This window comes from Lepidochelys kempii, chromosome 2 (genome assembly GCF_965140265.1).
Source record: "Lepidochelys kempii isolate rLepKem1 chromosome 2, rLepKem1.hap2, whole genome shotgun sequence".
NCBI classification, from domain to species: Eukaryota; Metazoa; Chordata; order Testudines; family Cheloniidae; genus Lepidochelys; species Lepidochelys kempii.
In genome coordinates this window covers 46,979,613-46,998,941 of record NC_133257.1, presented here as the reverse complement: position 1 = coordinate 46,998,941, position 19,329 = coordinate 46,979,613, and the positions used below count along the sequence as shown (strand labels likewise).

The 19,329-nt window shown below is 40.9% G+C and overlaps 2 protein-coding genes across 4 annotated transcripts in view; both read left to right on the top strand.

Moving 5' to 3' along the window:
* Positions 1-8,634, top strand: part of RIPK2 (receptor interacting serine/threonine kinase 2) — a 40,809-nt gene extending 32,175 nt beyond the window's left edge. For both annotated transcript variants that reach the window (XM_073330636.1, XM_073330637.1), the window contains exons 7-11: positions 977-1,062; positions 1,221-1,316; positions 2,040-2,145; positions 4,375-4,554; positions 5,644-8,634. In XM_073330636.1, the coding sequence (XP_073186737.1) occupies positions 977-1,062; positions 1,221-1,316; positions 2,040-2,145; positions 4,375-4,554; positions 5,644-5,996 (821 nt within the window). In that variant the 3' untranslated portion in view covers positions 5,997-8,634. The remainder of the gene's footprint in view (positions 1-976; positions 1,063-1,220; positions 1,317-2,039; positions 2,146-4,374; positions 4,555-5,643) is intronic.
* A 7,893-nt stretch (positions 8,635-16,527) lies between these two features.
* Positions 16,528-19,329, top strand: part of LOC140906537 (Y+L amino acid transporter 2-like) — a 46,427-nt gene continuing 43,625 nt past the window's right edge. The window contains exon 1 of one of the 2 annotated variants that reach the window (XM_073330626.1): positions 16,528-16,636. The gene's annotated coding sequence lies outside the window, so the exon portion shown is untranslated. Of the gene's footprint in view, positions 16,637-17,307; positions 17,388-19,329 lie in introns of those variants that run through there. The other variant, XM_073330627.1, reaches the window with a different exon arrangement.

Here is a 19,329-nt window from a genome sequence, read left to right as displayed (position 1 = left end):
TTTTGTAGCCGAGCTCAACTTAAATTAGACATTTCTACAAGTAACAGTCATCCAGAAATTTTAAAAATAAGTTACGTAAGCCTTACATCAACACACACATGCTGGGATGGAGTAGTTGAACTTCCTGCCATTTAATTATTAAAATGACACAAAATCACTAGATAAATAGGTGGCATTAATCTCCTAGGGATGTCAATCTACCACTTTTTAATGAGCATGAGAAAAATAGCAGATGGATATGTTGGATGTTGTGGGACGTTACATTCATTATGTTACATTCCTTTCTGGTCTGGCTTCAGAGCCACCAATCTCTGCATAGGGGAAAGAAAAGGTAACGGTGGGGAAAGAATCAGCATTTTGTTGTGGGTGATGTGCCAACCCTAAAACTTTCACCCTTTAGAATCTGATCATTGTTTCTTCCTTCTTGCACCTCACCCACTCTCTATATTATTGTAAATAGGGTCTCCCTTCATAGGATCTCCTAACTTATTTTGGATACTGCTGATTTCATTCTAGACTTCTCAGTGGTGGTCTAAGGATAGAGTTGTTTCTCCAGTGGAGTGGGGAGGCAGCATTCTTCTCCAAGGCCAGTGCTGCTTCATGGCCCAGCTAGTAAATTATGCCCTGGGATGAATGCTCCACGCTAGAACTATGTCTTGTTTTTAAGGGTGTGATCTCCACATTCCAGGGATCCCAAGACTCTGTCTCTCTCTGAGTCAGGTCTCCCTTGATAGAGCATTCAGTGTTGGTGCTGCCAATCCTCTAGGCCACACTGAAAATTGTTTTTAATAGATTAACTTTTTTTTTTTTTAATGATTGCAAGAAGTGTTTCTTTAGCAGCCTAAATTCTCTAATTACTGTGTGTTGGTGGAAGCAATATTTTCATAATTGCAAGATAAGTAGCTCAAACAACTTAAAAATTGTAATTACTGTTATTAAAAGTTAATGTTTAATTGAGTATTCTTTTCTTATTTAGAATGCTTAATAGATCTTGAACCAGTGCTGAGAACATTTGATGAGATATCTATGCTTGAAGCCGTAATGCTCTTGAAGAGAGATAAGGTAAATAGCTTTTATTACAATATGAATGTAATATGAAAATACACTGAAATGGCAACTTGTGCTTGTCCCAGTGTAACTAACCTAAGAATTAAGTCCCTACTGTCCTGGCCTGGTAGATTTATAATGCACAACTAATAAGAATACCAATGTTTTTTCAGTCACGATATGAGTCACAGTGTATTCGCGTCAGTCACAAGACATCCGATGTGGAGCTGACATCTGTAAATATACCTCTGAATCTTAGTCCACAGGAGGTAAATCTTTTTCTTTTTAATTTTGAATTCAAGTTCTTTTCCAAATGTGTTGGGATAACTAAAACATTTTGAAACAGTTTTTAGTTCAGGATGGGGAAAACTTTTCTCCCGCTCCTCTTCTGCAGTTGCACAGCCATGAATGCAATGGAACTAGCAGTGGGGCACACAGCAGCAGGGAAGTCTGTTTCTATCTTCTGCACATCAGAGTGCAGTGCTTTTCAGCATTTGCATAAAAGTATGGATGGAGTTAGCTGTGGGTGGCCCACATGAGCTGGATGACATGACCATATTATCTACTGAATACAGGGAGCACACACATACCTGTACAGAGAGTGTAGCAGACCACAAATGCTGCAGCAGACTGTTGTTTGCCACACAATGGGTGCTTTCGGGGTTGGAAGAGAGGATTTCATCCCCCACTCCCACTGATGTTGCTTATGGAAAGTACTGTGGATTTTTTTTTTTTTTTAAATTACTGTGTCCCTTAGTGCTGCTGCTTTTCATTCTCTCTACTAATAATTAAAATAGCACATAAAATCTTGGTCAGATGGTGGAATAACATTTTCATTTGGTTTTTAACTTTTTAATGTCTGTCTTATTTTAATTGTGAAGTAACTTGAGCATCTTAGTAACAAGGAAAAGACAACAAAAGGAAAGAACTTTAGAAATTACTAACCCATTCCAAAAATGTACATCTTCACTATATAACTGAATTCATTTCAGGAAACGTGTGCTCCCTTCCTACAAAGTCATGTACTCCCACTCCGGAGCATGTCACCTGAATTATCAAGACTCAAGTCTATACCAAAGTATAATATCCTCTCAACAGGTATGTAACCTTGCTGCACAGTATTGATTCACGATACTTAGTTATTATTGAACTGCAGCTTTACTCTCTATTTGTGGTACTACATTTGTACAGGAGTACTCACCCTACACTGAGATTCCCTCTCTATTTAAGTAGTCCTCTGCAGCAGGAGTAAATCACTCTAACTCCATGACACCCCATAGGGACAACTAATTGCCCTCTACGTGGCCGGATCATGGGCAAGGGTGAGGAATAGCTGCTAGGTCACTGGCCATACTGAGCCACGACAGTCCATTTATGAATACTTTCAGAGTAGAAACAAAAGAGATGGAGAAGGATTGTTTAGAGTGATACAAAGTAGTTTAGCTAGAAGTATGTGGTGAAACTGACATGGGAAAATTAGGCTGAGTATGAAGGATGGGTATGAATGTGACTGGATAAGACACCGGTGAGTCTCAAAACCTCTTGACATTGACTATGTACTACCATGTATAGAATCTCCCACTGTGGGGAATGTTCATTGGTGATGGTATGTGGAGTCTTCTGTCAGACTTCAAGCTTCCATCTATAGGACGGAAGCTCTGCTGTTTACATTGGCCAATGATATTCATCTAGCCATGAAGATTAAATGCCAGTAATGATTCCTTTGGCTCTGTTCTCTGTCACACAGCTGACTGTGTTCTCTATGGGGTGTGTGTGAAGTCTTCCAAGTGGCTCTGATCCTTTCTTTGTGAAAAGTCACAGAAGATAGTTTTGAACAATTATTATTTATTCTGTTAGTACCCAGAGGCACTGGTCTGGATCAGAGTCGGATTGTGTTAGGTACCAGGCAAACATAGAAGTAGGAACAGTGTCAGGCGTGAAAATCTGACAATCTACGAAGACAAGAAACGTGGTGGGGAGACAATCAAATATACTTTATAAACACATCAAAAATAAAAATTGACTTCCACCAGCTGCCCTTAAATGTTAGCTGATCTATTTTAGGAAGCACAGCAGAAAGATGATGTTAGTCCTTGGTTGCCATGAGCAAGTAATTCTGCCAATGTGGTTTTTGTTTTTGTTTTTTTTAAGTGTTGCACATAAAACATGCAGCTATTTTACTGCTTTCCCCTGATTGAGTAGTCAATACAGACTGTGTTTTAACCTTTTGTATGTGATCAATTTCAACTCTCAGGTTTTCATGCACTGGCACAATGTTGCAAGTATTTGGGTTTTGTTCTATTTGTACAGTGCCTAGCAAAAGGGGACCCTGGTCCATAACTAGAGTTCCTAGGCACTGTGTATATTATTATACAAATAATAAAATACAAACACTGCAGGCAATGTTTGTGTTAAGACTGTTTCTTTTTGAAATTACACTTTCGTTAAAAAATGGAAACATATCTGTTGTTTTGGTTTTGTCAAAATGTGTCTGGGTACAAACTTGGCCAAAAGGGTCTTTTAGGTGACATACAGTTTTAGGCTTACACTGTTAATGTGTCCATATAAATTCTATGATTTTATTGTCTATCAGGCCCTGTATCAAGGTAAATCTATTACCATACTGCTGCATCTCTTTCACAATGTCATTTGTTCTTCTATTCAGTCAGTTCTGCAGTTGAATGAATTGTCTATCCATGAATTAAGTTAGACATAGTTAGTATTCAAACCTCTATTGCCACATAAGAAGATTTCATTTGAAATTTTTATTAAAGCTATAGGGAATCCTCACAAGAGATAGCTAATAGAACAGATAAGAAAGCAGCATTTTCCATTGGACTTCCAATAAAGATCACTATTAGTCTTCGAGATGCTTCCGTTCTACTTGAGTCTCTTTTAGGAAGATTTAGCCCCTTCACATTTGTTGTGCTAAAATAAATAAAAGGCACTAAAATAAATCTGATAAGAAATAATTGACAACATGAAAGTTGGAAGTCAGAGCTCTGGTTGGTCCTGCCACTTTGGAATTTTCTTTTGCTTAAGACTTTTTAAAGTTGGAACGGACCAAACCTGGTTTTCTCAACCATGTTTTGCCAAAAAATAAATAAATAAATAAATAAATCTTCCAAAGCTGACAGAAAATAAGAAAAAATGTAAAAGTGCTGTGAACCTCACCTTCATGAGAAATCTGCATGTTGTTTGTACAGAGCAGACATGAAAGGCATGCAACTAACAACTTTTTTGTAAAGGTGCTGTAAATAATTTCTAACATGTTTTTGTTTCTTTCCTGAACCCGAAAGTAATGTGATTCTTCATCTTTTATTTAAGGTAAAGACAACAGTTCTGAAGGACCATGCTCTCTTGTTAGCATGGATGAAAATATCTCTCCAACCCAGAGTGCTAAATTGTATGTGCCCTACCACAGCTACCCTTCCTCATTTGGTGCAGATCATTCAGATGCATCAAATCCTATGACACACATGCTGCAGTCATCAGCACTTACTTCAGGTACAACATAAACTGATGGAGTTTTCCATCACAGGGAAACAATGAATGGTCATTGAGATGCCTACTGTTAGGTTTATTCACAATCTTGATATATGTGCAACTACCAATTTGTGTGTGTGTCTGAAGGGAAGACTAGGCCTATTTTTATTTACTAAGCACTAACAAAGCAATACAAAACACCAATATGTAGGCAATAGTGCTCTGAAGAATTTACAGTTTAGGGTAAGGAATATTGCACATACAGTGTGACTGTGGTGTGTATGATGGTTCTGCTTCGGTGTGGTATTCGTTAAAGAGGTATTACGATGCAGAATGGTACAATTACAAACACTTACCAGGGATGGTCAAGGTATAACTAATCCTGTCTTTCTCCTACAGACATAGGGTAGGAGAAAGGAAATGTTATATTTCTATTCTGCAAATGAGGAATTGAGGCACTGAGAAATTGTGTCTTGCCCAAGATTACACAGGAAGTCTGTGGCAGAGCTTGAGTTTGAACGCTGGTCTTGAATCCCAGTCCAGTGCCTTAACCAAATATTATTCTTCTGTCTGTAGTGTGGTAGTTTTGATCCTAATATAGCCGTGTTAATTGTAAGCAAAGCCAACTTTGAGTATAAGAAACATAAGAAGGGGATAAGAGGGCAAGCCAGAAAAGGTGAGAGGAATGACATTGTTTTAATAGGGAAAAAAAGCATCATCACAGCTTGTGATCCATGCCTGCAGCTGTTTCCGAAGGAGGTGGGTTTGTGTGGGACGGAAGCATTGATGGTGGGGATGGTTGAAAGGATTGAGTTTGTTTCAGAATAATGGCATTTTAGGGAGAGCAGCTGTATTTGTAATTTTTATTTCCCCTAAGAAATAAAGACCCAGCATTAGAATAAAGAGAAATATTTTAAATAATAATTAGTACAGTTAACAGAGTTTTAATCTGGATTAATGTAGCAACATTTTGGCAGAGTGTTACGAGGCTGTCATTTTAACTACAGGTATGGTTTTGGACCATTCTTTCTCAACTCACTCTTCATTTTATAGCACTATAAATTCACTTTAACTATGATACTAGATTTTTTAATCTTTCTTCAATTCTAGATTTTGCTGTGGAATCCATACAACAGGATGTAGCTCACCAGTGGATCCAAATTAGGAGAGAGGACATTGTCAGCCAGATGACTGAAGCATGTCTGAACCAGTCTCTGGATGCCCTCCTATCAAGGGATTTAATCATGAAAGAAGACTATGAACTTATCAGCACCAAACCTACAAGGACATCAAAAGTCCGACAACTGCTTGATACTACTGACAGCCAAGGAGAGGAGTTTGCTAAAGTTATAATACAAAAGTTGAAAGACAATAAACAGATGGGCCTTCAGCCTTACCCAGATATGTCATCTGCTTCTAAGACTGCATCTTTAAATTTATCATATCAATATAAAGCCATGTAAATGTTTCCTTACTAGTAGGTTCCTGTTTCTGAAAGGTTACTTTATATCTTTATTGCTTTGGTCTTTATTGCACTTATATAAGGCTGGTAAGCCAAAGAATTAGATGTAACTAAGGTTACATTGTAAGGTTAAAACTAGTCATTTTGAAGAGCAACTGGAAAGTCAAATACTTCATTAGAGTGTATTTAAGTATTTTGTTTATACATAAAAAGAGAAAATGTTCCCTATTTTCTATTTTAAATAATCATAATTATTCCATTTATAAATATCCTTTAAGTTGTAACTGTCTTAAAATGATGGGGGTGCTGCTTACCCACTGTCATGGTAGGATTGATATAAAAGGAAAAACCCTACAACAAAACCTGTAGAGTTGTGCCAATGTTTATTTCTGTTGTAAGCTATTTTCACATTACCCTTCTGGGTAGATTTGTTCCTTCCTAAAGAACATGCCATGTGCCTGTATTTAGATTTTAATTTTGCCTCTCCACTCAAGTAGGTAGTAGTGGTAAATGTAATGATACAAGAACTGCACCTGCTCCCATTTCAGTCAAAGGGAGTGTGACGGGATCCACAGACCAGCATGTGATCTGGTACAACATTGCTGTCTAACTCATCTCTTACCTCCACAAGCTTGATACACAATCACATCTGAAATGTAAAATGTTGCATTTGATCCATCAAGCTTCTAATTCCAGTTCATTTTTAATGTCTACATAACCTGCAGTAAGCACTGATTTTATGTGGTGTATAAAGATCAAGTATATGCTGCCCAGGTGAGTTAGCAGTAACACAAAAAACACACATGACCTCCTTTGACACGCAAGCACTGAGAGAGCTAATGTCCTTACTTCCTGGAGGAAAAGTGTGGTGTGCTGATCTGTAGCAATCCCCTTTGGACAGAGTAAATATCAGCACTGAAAACAGTGGCGTTCAGCACTTCTGTAGCTGAGAGGGCAGCTCCAGTCAGGCCAATGAGGCCGTGCGGGTGGCGGGGGGGATTCTGTGCCTGCTTGAGGCTTTCAGTTTGGCGGGCAATGCCCCTTCTTACCCCCATTTCCCCTCAAACAACACCCTTGATGTTCTGCCTTTCTTGTCTGAGGGAAGGCCATTGTTGAGGGAGTGTGGCCAGTCTGACAGGAGGAATCTGATTTTTGTTTTAATTCTCTTTAGCACATTTAATACAGTGAACAGTTATAAATCCAATTTATAGCTTTTTAATTTTCTTGGGTGCAGCATATACACACCATCTACATTTTACAGCAGTAAGAAGTTGAGTTCAGTTATGCTGTGCACTGAATGCCATTGGCACTAATAAGAATTTTGCAATTGAAAATCCCACCTCCCCATCCACGGGGGTTACAAGTATCATGAGTAGTTTCCTGCCCTTGTCATAAAAGCCAAATCAATTAAGAATCCAAATTATTGATATTTGAAAATCTTGGAGGATGAGCCAGGGACTGATCCATTTCAAACTAGTTCAAGGTTTAAATTGCACATCACTGCTTGCCTATGTGTTTAAACATTGCAGTGATATTTTAGTATCTGTCTTAACTTGTTTTGTGAACTCAGTCACTAGAATGTGATGCATAATTTACTGTAAGCTTTTGCAGACTTTACTAGGTAAATTCACATTTTTGCAGTAAATTGGAATTTTGCATTTCAACCCTGTTTCTGTGCAGATATTTAAACTTGTTACCAATGTAAAAGTTCTAACTGGCGCACAGACAGCACATCACAGGACAATGCCAAGCTCCCATGTGCATGCTTTTTATAGAATAGATTTGAAGATGACCTGGTGGAATATGGCCATAGTGAGCTCTGCCAGTCTTGCGTAGTGATGCCAGACGTACATAATGTCCATGCAATGTGCTTTTTTTTAAATGCAAGACAGTTGTACTAATAAATAATTGCAAATCCTCTTTTTTTAGGTTCATCCTATACCAGGGGTAGGCAACCTATGGCACGCATGCCAAAGGCGGCACGTGAGCGGATTTTCAGTGGCACTCTCACTGCCCGGGTCCTGGCCACCGGTCTGGGGGGCTCTGCATTTTAATTTAATTTTAAATGAAGCCTCTTAAACATTTTAAAAACCTTATTTACTTTACATACAATAATAGTTTAGTTATATATTACAGACTTATAGAAAGAGACCTTCTAAAAACTTTAAAATGTATTACTGGCATGCGAAACCTTAAATTAGAGTGAAAAAATGAAGACTTGGCACACCACTTCTGAAAGACTGCCAACCCCTGTCCTATACTATAAAATTGTGATAGGGACCCAGCAGCACTTCAGACACAGAGATGAGCAGTGCCAAATATCTAGAAAAATCAGTAATTGACTGTACCGGATATATTGCATTCAAATTCAAGAGCAAGGTTGAGGACAGTGCTAAATGATAATGAGTAAATTCAAAGTGGACTGGAACAGTAAAGTGAGAAAAGAAATATTGTAACCCTAGGTGTCACCTGCATGCCTGGATATTGCTTCCATTTTTCCATCCCCGGCTCCTTCCCATTCATTCGTTAATGGTTTTACCTCTGGGTCTCAGTCTTGTCCTCTGAAATGATGCAGGATGTCTTGATTTTTATAAAATAAATTCCATGAATGGGCATTGCTAAATAAATGGTAAAAACAGTATCTGCTTATGGGATTGTGTTCTCTTGTGGCACATTAATACAGAAGTACCTTAATGTACCTTTTACAATACTATATAAGTATTCACTGTGAAAATATGGATGACATGTTCATATTTGGGGGAGAGGAAAAGAATTTAATTTATAACTACCCATTTATGGCAGATTCTACTTGTGTGGGTCTGTGGATCTACATTCATCTTGTTCATGGGTTTTGCTGAAAGGGAATAAATGGGGAAGAGTCTTAAAAACCCTGCTGGGCACATTTCCTGACAAAGGAACTAGTCCTGGCCCCTGTGACAGACAAGAACTTCACCCTAGGGCATTTCTAGAACCAAAGTAAACTAGGGTGCCACTTGCAAACTTTGTAACTTTTTCCCCCTTTTAATTCTTAACTATATATTTTAATGCATAAAAGGAAATGAATTGCACAGAGTAGCTAGGAGACTATGATCTTGTAATCAGTAGTCTGATATACTATGTGACACATGGACAGGAGAAGTTTCAGGTACAGCTCTTGTCCTACTGTGAAGTTATACTGGAGCAGCCTGAGTGTACCAAACTGGGAAGTAGGTACTCATTTATTGCTGCTGACCTGTTCTTTCAAATGTCAGCTTCTTTTCATGAGAAGGCTGGTAACTAATGAGTCATCAAAAGTAACCAATACAAAATTTCCAGCTCTTGACTGAAAATTGAATATGCAAAGAGAGGCATGTAGTCAGCTGTGCAGTGATGAAATAACTGGTAATCCAGTTAACCATCCAAATAGGAATCCAAATAACCATCTTCCTGATGCTCCCAAAATCCCAGGCCTGGCCCTGTGCAAATGGGATTCTGTTGTCTAGAATATAAAGGTCCTAAAAAATAATTAAACACCAAGACCAGCTCTTCAGGTGAGCATTTGTCAGCCTCAAGGACAACAAAGAGGACAGAGGGCTGTGAGGAAAGCTCCTAAGAGTTTGGAAAGCATCCAGAACAAGGGTAGTACTGCCATAAACTCTGCAAATGATCATTTTAATTGAGGTTTGTAAAATAGATTTTTCTCATAAACCAAAGCCGGAGCTGTGATGGAATTAGAGCTGCTCTGTAAAAAAAAAAAAAAATTATGAATTCGGTATGTTGACCTGGTTATTGGTATGTTTATTGTATGAGTATATTGATTTGGTTTAATAGGGGCCTATAAGGAAAAACAAGCAGGAAGGGGAAAAGCATGGCTCAAGATAAGCCACTTCTCCACAGACACTTGAGGATTGTTAAGAGACAATGTCAGGATAGGAAAAAGCGTAGGCAGAGAACTGTCAAGTTTAAAAAGAAACCCCTCTCAAGGTTAGGGCAGTTGTTAGGAGGAATAAGTCTGAGATACAGGCACTCATTGTGGGGGGGTCTGAAGAAGTCTGGCCTGTCTAGGGTATCATTAAGGAATGGTAAGTCTTTGGGTAAGATAGACATGTAAACTCTGGTGTGGAAGTCCTTTTTTCTCTAAATGTTTTTTTCCTACTGTGAAAATAAACAATACTTTGGTTTGAAGAAGGCTGTTTTGTCACTGGATACCACTGGTCACAGACTCCCAAAGGGAAGAATTGCAGATGCTGAACTCAGTTGGACCCACTAGGTAAGCATGATTATTGCCCAGGGGCTGTGCAGAGAGTGGCAGGATTGTGAACCCCGCTCCAGGAGAGGTAAAAGCCCAAGACGTGACACATGAGGGGGTGTCCTCAGAGACGCACAGGAGCTCTCAGTTGGCATCACCTATTGCTCAGCATCTTGAAAATAAGAGACCATTAGGCTATGCCACACTTATGCTGAGGGGTAAAGTACAGGTACATGGCTACATGCTGCAGTGTAAAGCAGGCTGCATGCTCACTTGTCACTACGGGGTGTGGCTACATGTGGCAGTGAAAGACTCCAGCAGCTCCATGGTGCCGGAGTCTTTCCTCGCTACCTCACCTCCTGCTTGGGCCTTTACCTGCAGCAGAGAAAGGCTTGGTTAGTGGGGAGACAGCCTGATGCTGCGCTGCTAAAAATAGTACTGTTTACCTGGGAGCTACTGCTTGGGCTGTAGAGAGCCATAGCCTGGGCAGTCAGACATGTAGGGCACTCTGTTCTACTCTACTCAAGCTGTGCTTCACTGTCTACCCTGCTGTGTGTACCCATGCTAGCTGGGTGAGCAGTGCCTGTACTCTATACGCTGCCACCAGGGTAGACCTATTTTAAGATGCTGTTGCAATGCTTCCTGGGGTATCCAGGGCTTTGAGGCACTCATTACCATCTGCCCTCAGAGGAAGCTGTGTCTGTGCCTGCCAGGGGTTGGCTCCCCAACACCACTGGCCACAGGCAGCCCAAGCACTCCCATGTAGGCCTATACAGGTCCCGCCCTCTCTACAAGTTAGTCATATTGGGATCCAGGAAGTGGGCGGGCAAAGCCCGCCCACTGCTAAAGGATCCCCCCCCAGCCTAAGGGGAGGTCCACAGGACCTGGAAAGCCAAATAATTACGTGGGACAACTAATGAACAACAGGGACAGGAGTGCGGTCAAAGGGTCAAACGAAGGGAACCGGACGGGGACACTGAGCAGAGAACCCCGGACAGTGCCCACTGCTCCTCAAAGGCATCAAGGGAGTCAGTGGACGCCGCCCAGAGGAACCTTGCCTGGAGGCGTGAACGGACGGAGGATCAGAAATAGGCCCCACAGTCACAGGAGACTCCATCGGCCAACCTCCTCACCCTGCTTTTATAGATGGCCACTTTAGCCAGGGCCAGGAGGAGGTTGACCAGGAGGTCCCGCGACTTAGTGGGGCCACAGACAGGGAGTGCATAGATAAAGAGGTGAGGGGAAAAGTGCAACCAAAATCTTAACAAAATATTCGTGAGGAGCTGGAGTAGGGGCTGCAGCCTGGCACACTCCAGGTAGATGAGCGCCAGGGTTTCCCTCACGCTGCAGAAGGGGCAAGTGTCCAGGATTGGGGTAAACAGCGCCAAGTACACGTCCATGCTCACGGCCCCGTGAAGGAGCCACCAACTGATATCCCCGGAGGGCCTCGGAGCCAAGGTGGAATATAGGCCAGTCCATCGGGGCTCCTCACCCTCTAGAGGTGGCAGGAGGTCCCGCCACTTTGTGTCAGGGCGGGATGCGAGGGTGAGGATGTGAAGGGTGTGGAGCACAAGCATATATAGAGGTTTCACTTTCACGGTCTGAAAACGGACCGGCTGCAGCTTGTGTAGCCGGCTCACGGTGAAGGGGCAGGTGGTCTACAAGTTAGCAATAGGCACGCTCCAACGCCCAAGTCCTCCAATCATCTCCCTGAAGGCCACTGTATTTGCAGATTCACTGCTGCCAAAGAAGCCGTACTTCCCAGCTTACCAGTTACACCTGTGATGGGGCAAGGCCAGATGGCTATAGAAAAGTAGTGGGAGATAGATATATTAGCTCCAGGCTAAACAAATCCCTGGTACCAGGATAAGTGAAATGGCAGATGCTCCAGGTCAATTAAGACACCTGGGGCCAATTAAGAACTTTCCAGAAGGAAGGGAGAAGGCTAGGTTGATTGGGACACCTGAAGTCAATCAGGGGCTGGCTGAAACTAGTTAAAAGCCTCCCAGTTAGTCAGGTGGGTGTGCCAGGAACTGTGGGAGGAAGTTGTGCTGTTGGAGAGACTGAGTAGTACACACCATATCAGGCACAAAAAAGGAGGCCCTGAGGTAAGGGTGAAGTGGAGCTTGAGGAAGTGAGGGCTGCTGTGGGGGAAGTAGCCCAGGGAATTGTACATGTCATGTTTTTAAAAGGTCAGCTACCATAGCTGATACTATTAGGGTCCCTGGGCTGGAGCCCGGAGTAGAGGGTAGGCCTGGGCTCCCACCCCTTTGCCCCCTGATTAATCACTGAGACTGGGAGACAACAGAGACTGTGCAAGGAAGGATAGCTTCTCCTCACCTCCCTCGCTTATGATGAAAATGGCTCAGTAGACTGTGACCCTTGTCTCTAGAGAGAGAAGGGTTACGTAGAAGATCACAGTGAGCCTCTGAAGTTAGTGAAATCTGCCAGGAAACGCAGGACCCACAGAGGCAAGGACAGAGCTTTGTCACAAACCTCAGATCACTGCTCCACTTAACACATAGCACTTAGATATGTTTATAGTGAAACAAGTGAAAGTTTCCTTAAAGTACAGATATTCAAGTAATGGCAAGTAAAAATATTGTAAACAAATAATTACATATAAAATCATAAGATGCATTCTAGAACCTAGACTTATTTAACTTGATGCTTTCATATTTTAGTAGAGCAATGCTCACCCAAAGTCCCTCCAACGTTTGACAGCCAGGCAGTGACCCTCCATTCATAAGACAGATTCATAGATACTAAGGTCAGAAGGGACCATTATGATCATGTAGTCTGACCTGCACAACACAAGCCACAGAATCTCACCCACCCACTCCTGTGAAAAACCTCTCACCTATGTCTGAGCTATTGAAGTCCTCAAATTGTGGTTTAAAGACTTCAAGGAGCAGAGAATCCTCCAGCAAGTGACCCGTGCCCCATGCTACAGAGGAAGGTGAAAAACCTCCAGGGCTTCTTCCAATCTGCCCTGGAGGAAAATTCCTTCCCTACGCCAAATATGGCGATCAGCTAAACCCTGAACATATGGACAAGATTCACCACCCAGATACCCAGGAAAGAATTTTCTGTAGCAACTCCGATCCCATCCCATCACAGGCCATTGGGCCTATTTACCATGAATATTTAAAGATCAATTAATTACCAAAATTATGTTATCCCATCATATCATCTCCTCCATAAACTTATCGAGTTTAATCTTAAAGCCAGATAGGTCTTTTGCCCCCACTGCTTCCCTTGGAAGGCCTCCTCAGTGAAGGAGCTGGGCGGGGGGGGGGGGGGGGGGGGGAACGTGAGCCCCCAGATATACCCCAAAAATCCATTGTCTTTAAACAGGACCCCAGATATACCCCAACGATCCATCGTTTTTACTCTAAAGGCAGGATCTCCTCCGGCTGTTCATTTCTTCCTGTAAATGTCCTCTTTTGAAGATTTCACAAACACTTTATTAGTATTTGGCTCACTGTGCAAACAGGCATCTGCTGAGTCAGACAATGCCCGATGCCCCCATGATCAGACAGAGCAATAAACTTCTATTACCTCCTGCTTGAAAGGAACCTGTCCAAGATACGTCACCTTCTGGTTACTTGCCTTAAGGATATAATTTTCAGTATAAACATGTAACTTCTTAAATATTATATGTACATGTATTTTTGCAGTAATTATGATGGGATACTGGCTCTAGGTAGCGACCTCATCCTTTAGTGAATTATTATGCATACATCCAGTCCAAAGAATTCCTGTAAAATGCTATGCACCTCTGTGCTCTCTGCCAGTTGGCACAAAGAGGTTCGTGAGTCACAGCTGTCTTGAAAATGTAACATTTTAAAAAATATTGCTCATGTAACAAAGCCAGCACAGTATAATGTAAGATAGGTGAGGGGTTACCTTTTTGTTATATATTTTGAAAATACCTGGGAGAACAAGTTGATAGTAGGTTTTTAGCTTGGATATTCAATGTCTTATATTTCTCCTGGCTCTTAAATTAAAAATCCTGAATAACCTGGAAGAGGTACTAGGATTTTATTCCCCCTCCTCTTCTTCCTTGGAATGTGCTCTCGTAATGTTCTAGCACGAAATAGTACCAGATAACATTCGGTGACTTTCCTAAATGAAGATCTGAAATCTCTGGTAACTAACTGCTCTGGAGCCAAACCCTGATATTCTCACTAAAACAAAACTTCTATTGACATCTGTGGGTGCTTGCTATGAGATATTGTTGATTCAGTGGGACTGGGATCAAAAGAACAACTTATTCCTGCACTTTTCATTCAGACCACTACCACTAACGTCCTGGGGAGATAGGCCTTGTCTGCTCCATTGGGGCTAATCCTGAATGCAGTTGGCACAGCTGCAGTGGTGCTGACCCCGAAGGTAAACAAGGACATCTTGATAAATGCAATCCCTGGCTTGCTGTTGTCTACACTTTAGACGTAAGCACTGGTGCAAATACATCACTTGCACCAAAGCTCTGATTCAGCATATGGACAAGGCCATAGACACACAAGGAGAGCAATGTGACCTGAGAACTCTTGGCTCCAGAAGCAGAGTATAAAAAGAGCCCTTCTGAGTAGTACAAGGAGGAGAATAGAAAATGTGGGGGCAGGGGGGAATAGTTTTTAATTCAGACAGGTATTACTCTCTCCCTCATCCCTCCAAAATCAAATACATATTTGTGTAGCTATAACGCACAGAAGAATAGCGAAGTGCATTCTTCTGGCATGGGAGAAACGTGTTCTAGAACTATCAGTTTATCCATCAAATTCTGCAGACCTGTAAACGAATGAGGAAAACATATACATTATTAAGGAACTCTACATACTGATTTACAATCTCCTTTCTAACCCCCACACTCCTTATGTCTGTGGGGGGATGGAGAAATACAGAAAATGAGTATGAGCTAAACAAAATGTCAAATAAACCCTCTCCCCCTTTTTTCAAATGAATTATAAATGGATTCTTGTTCCTTGGCAAACTGTGAACAATTGCTTAAGATTTTGAGATCGTGCAGCATCACAGACCCCTATGATATTAGTATGATCATCAACTGTGTGTCTGACTGAACTTGCTGGATTATTGCTGGTTGCAAATACAAGGGAAATAGTCTTGTCTTACATTCTTTATTGTTTGATTTTATTTTCTCTCCATGTTGACCTAAGCACTTTTCCTTGTAGATATTTGTGAAATTTTGACTACTGTTTGAGCTGGAATGTTCTAATAGTAATATAAAAGACATTTTTACTGAGTCAAAATGGAAGGCAGAATTTGGCTCATGGTATTGATATTTGGCTCATGGTATGGTATGAGCAATTAATATTTTCCAGCTAAATATGCAAAAAGTACCTACACAGGAATAAGAATCTGATAATAGAGGGCTCTTTAACCTAGCAGACAGAGGCATAACAAGATCCAGGGGCTGCAAGCTAAAGTTAGACAAATTCAAAGTGGAAATTAGGTGCAATTTAAAAAAAAATAATAAGAATAGTTAATTGTTCTTTAAATCAAGAACAGGGGGCCTGTTTCTCAGTTACACTTAGGCCCATTTACACTTGTACTATGGAGTACAGCAGCATGGAAAGGCCTTTAAGTGACCATAAGGGTCTGTCTGGAGTCCAGGCTCTGGGGTTCTTCCCCATTGCAGGGTACCAGAGTTCAGGCTCCAGCCTGAGCCCAAAGGGCTACACTGCAATTTTACAGCCCCACAGCCGGAGCCAGCTGACATGGGCCAGTTGCAGGTGTTTAACTGCAGTATAGGCATACCGTAAATATAACAAGAGTTTTGCCTGATTGAGGCATGCAAGGCAGGACCTATCGTACTTTCAAACAGAGTAACATGCCTTCAGAACAATTTTGTTGCCAAGAAGCTTCTTGATATGTTATAATTTACCTAATCACAGATTTGTGTAACTCTAAAGAGATGCAGCCAGCTAACGTTGTACAGTGACATTTTAATACTATGTTGCAACTTGCTTTCCTTGGGTCTGGGATCAGTGGAGGAATGGGAAAACATCCATATTAATTAAACATATTTTTATCTTTTTGACTAGTTGCTTTCCTATTAAGTCCCATTGTCAGATGTCTTGACACAGTCCAGTGGCCAAAGACTCTTGACCTGCTTGATCAGCTCTTTCGACACACCCTTTGATTTCTGAGCGTAAACTCTTTTACTCACAATGGCCTCTTATTTCATTTCATTGCACATCATGGAAAACAAGGATGCTAAATTAGTGTTCTTGCATTCATTAACTTATTTTTATGCTCTCCAGAGATTATTTCCTGGTTTGCCCTCTTTGGCTCGATATTTTACCTTGCTTCATCCTGGCCTTTGTTTTCCAAGAGCACTTTATAAAGAGGGTACTATATAATTTCAGAAGTCAAATTCAAGCACCTTGGTAAGTCCTCCTTTGCTTTACTTATTTTTAAATCTTAGTTGAAACAAAAGCACATACAATTGAAATAAGATTTACACAGATTGCCAGCATGTTTTTCAAATAATGAATAACTGTTATAAACTGTTAGGTGGACTACAGAGATACTTTTCTGCATCAGAAAAGTAACAGGATAGCTAAATATAAATAAATGTACTTGGAGTAAAGTGAGATCTGTTGTTTTCATTTAACCAGCTGTCTTGTGCTAGTTAGCAAAGTGGCTCATGTTGTGATCATTGCAGTGATGTGGAGATTACATTAGTTTTGAAAATGTTTACTTGTCATCTGGGACACTATCTTTGAGTTCAATAGTGGCTGTGGATAAATGCATTAAAATAAGTAAACAAACTTCCATTGGTCTAGACAAACATGCCTTTCTAAGATATTGTAATAGGGCTTCTGACTTTTGCACTGTCTCTTCCAGTTCACTTGGGTTGTTTGGAGACACCCGATTTCACGGAAGCCTCAGATCCTCTTTTTTGGTAGCTGCTGTTGGTTTTTATATTCCTACTAAAAATAGCAGCTGACAGCAAAGCTAAATTGAACCTCTGGGAGACAGAGAGAGAGAGAGGGTTATGCATATTCATATTCATATCACTTACCATTCCTAGTGAACCAGCTGCTTGTTTATCTAGACACAGAAGGAAGTTAAAGGGTCACTGTTCAGCTGCTTAAGTTACGGCAGCCTTTCTCCTAAAAGAAGCAGTGTCAACTGGTAAGCTTCTACTTTCTCTTTTTAATACCACTCTTAAATTTGGAGTACAGTAGCTTCTTCTTTTATTTCATCAGTAATGACATGCTTTATGGTGGTAACGATAAACTGTGGGACTGAGTGTGTCTGTAATATAGGAACCCACAAACATTTTGAGCACAGTAACCAAGCAGACCAACACTAGGTATTATTTTGCTGCATATTTTTAAAAACATAAAAGTAAGAACAACAATCTGTGGGACTGATAAGTTTCTGTTGAATAATTATTTATTCCCTTCACAGAAGATAAAGTTTTGCTTCACAGCAAAGTGTTTTCATTGCTGTTGCTTCTTCACAATGCGTAATCTTGTTTTGGTCGCCTGGCCCGTTCTTGCACTGGAATGTGTTCAGTGGCATGATCATGCCATAAGTGCTCTATTTAGAGTCTGCTGTAGCTCATGATCAGTGTCAGTCTTCTGAAGCTTGAGCCACACAGCAGGATTTCCTAAGGTACAATGGTGACCTTCGGCTCATCTGTTCTTTGCACGTCCAACCAAGCATATTCATCTAAATGTGTGTGCCTTAAAGATGCGTTGCTATTTTTTTCAATCATTGCCTCTACTGTAAATATGTTGTTACTGTTTGTTTACTTTAAGGACAGAATGTGATGGATGATAGTCCTTAAAACAGCTTTTTAAACTTGCATTTGTTCCTGATCATCACAGGGGAAATGTGAAAATAGATTTCTTTTTTAAATGGCATTTGTCTTCATTGACACCACTCCCTTTATGTGTGAAACTGGAAAGCCCTTGTTTACAATGATTCTAGTTCATGGGCGCTGGATTCAGTGATGATGACATAGCAGAAGTCTCTGATCTGGGACTCCATGATGGTGGGCAGCTGATCGTCCCATGTAAGAGATTTTTCCCCCAAATGGCCTAAAATACAAGAATAAGACTGATGCATGTTCGATGCATTTCATCTGTATTTCATCTTTATTAAGGTCTGACCTTCCAAGGTGCTTGTGCTCTCAATTTCCACTAAAGTCAATAGGAGCTGGGGGTTCTCAACACCTCATAGGAAGTACTCAGCATCTTAATCTTTATTTAGTATTGTCTGCATAAAAGGCTGGGGATTTCGAAGGTCCCTAAGGAGTTAAGTTAGTAACTCCCATTGAACCAAACTTTCAAGGCCCTTTGAAAATTCCAGGCTGAATGATTAGCTCTTAGCTGAAAAGTTCACACCTTTTAAACCCCTGGCCGAGCATTGCTTATCACTTGGCACTTGTTGAATATGTCTCCATGATGCAAGTTATAATTTATTGTTATATAGGGTAAATCTACACAACAAAGAGAGGCGTGACTGCATCACATGTAGACATACCTTTGGACTGAGCTAGCTCAGACAACAATGGGTATGTCTACCCTGGAGTTGGAGGTGTAATTTCCAGATCCAGTACACCCAGCTGTACTAGTTGTGATCAAACTAATACATTAAAAAAAAATGTGAGGACCGCTCCAAGTGTATATCTAGGGTTTCAGGTGGGATTGTACTCAGGCTAGTCCATTCCACCACCCATGCAGCTGTGGCTACATAGCTATTTTTAGATTGCTAGCTCAATCAAAGCTAGCATGGGTATTTCTCCTGGAGATGGAATTCCACCTCCTGGATTGCACTGTAGAGAGAGACAGTAGGATGATAACCATAGCGTTGGGGTGTCCAGCATTTAGAGATGAGGGGGAATCATTCACACCTGGTCAAAGATGAAAACTGGCCCACCCCAAACTGAAATGTCCTGGAACAAATTAGGCCAGGCACAGCAAGAAGGGTAAAGACAGTGAGGGAATGCGTATTTAGCCCTTGATACACCTAATATAAAATATTACATCCATAAAAGCTACAGTAAAAGAACATTAAGTTTGCAAAGTCAAGCATTCAAATGTTAGGAGATGCCAGAATTAAGGTT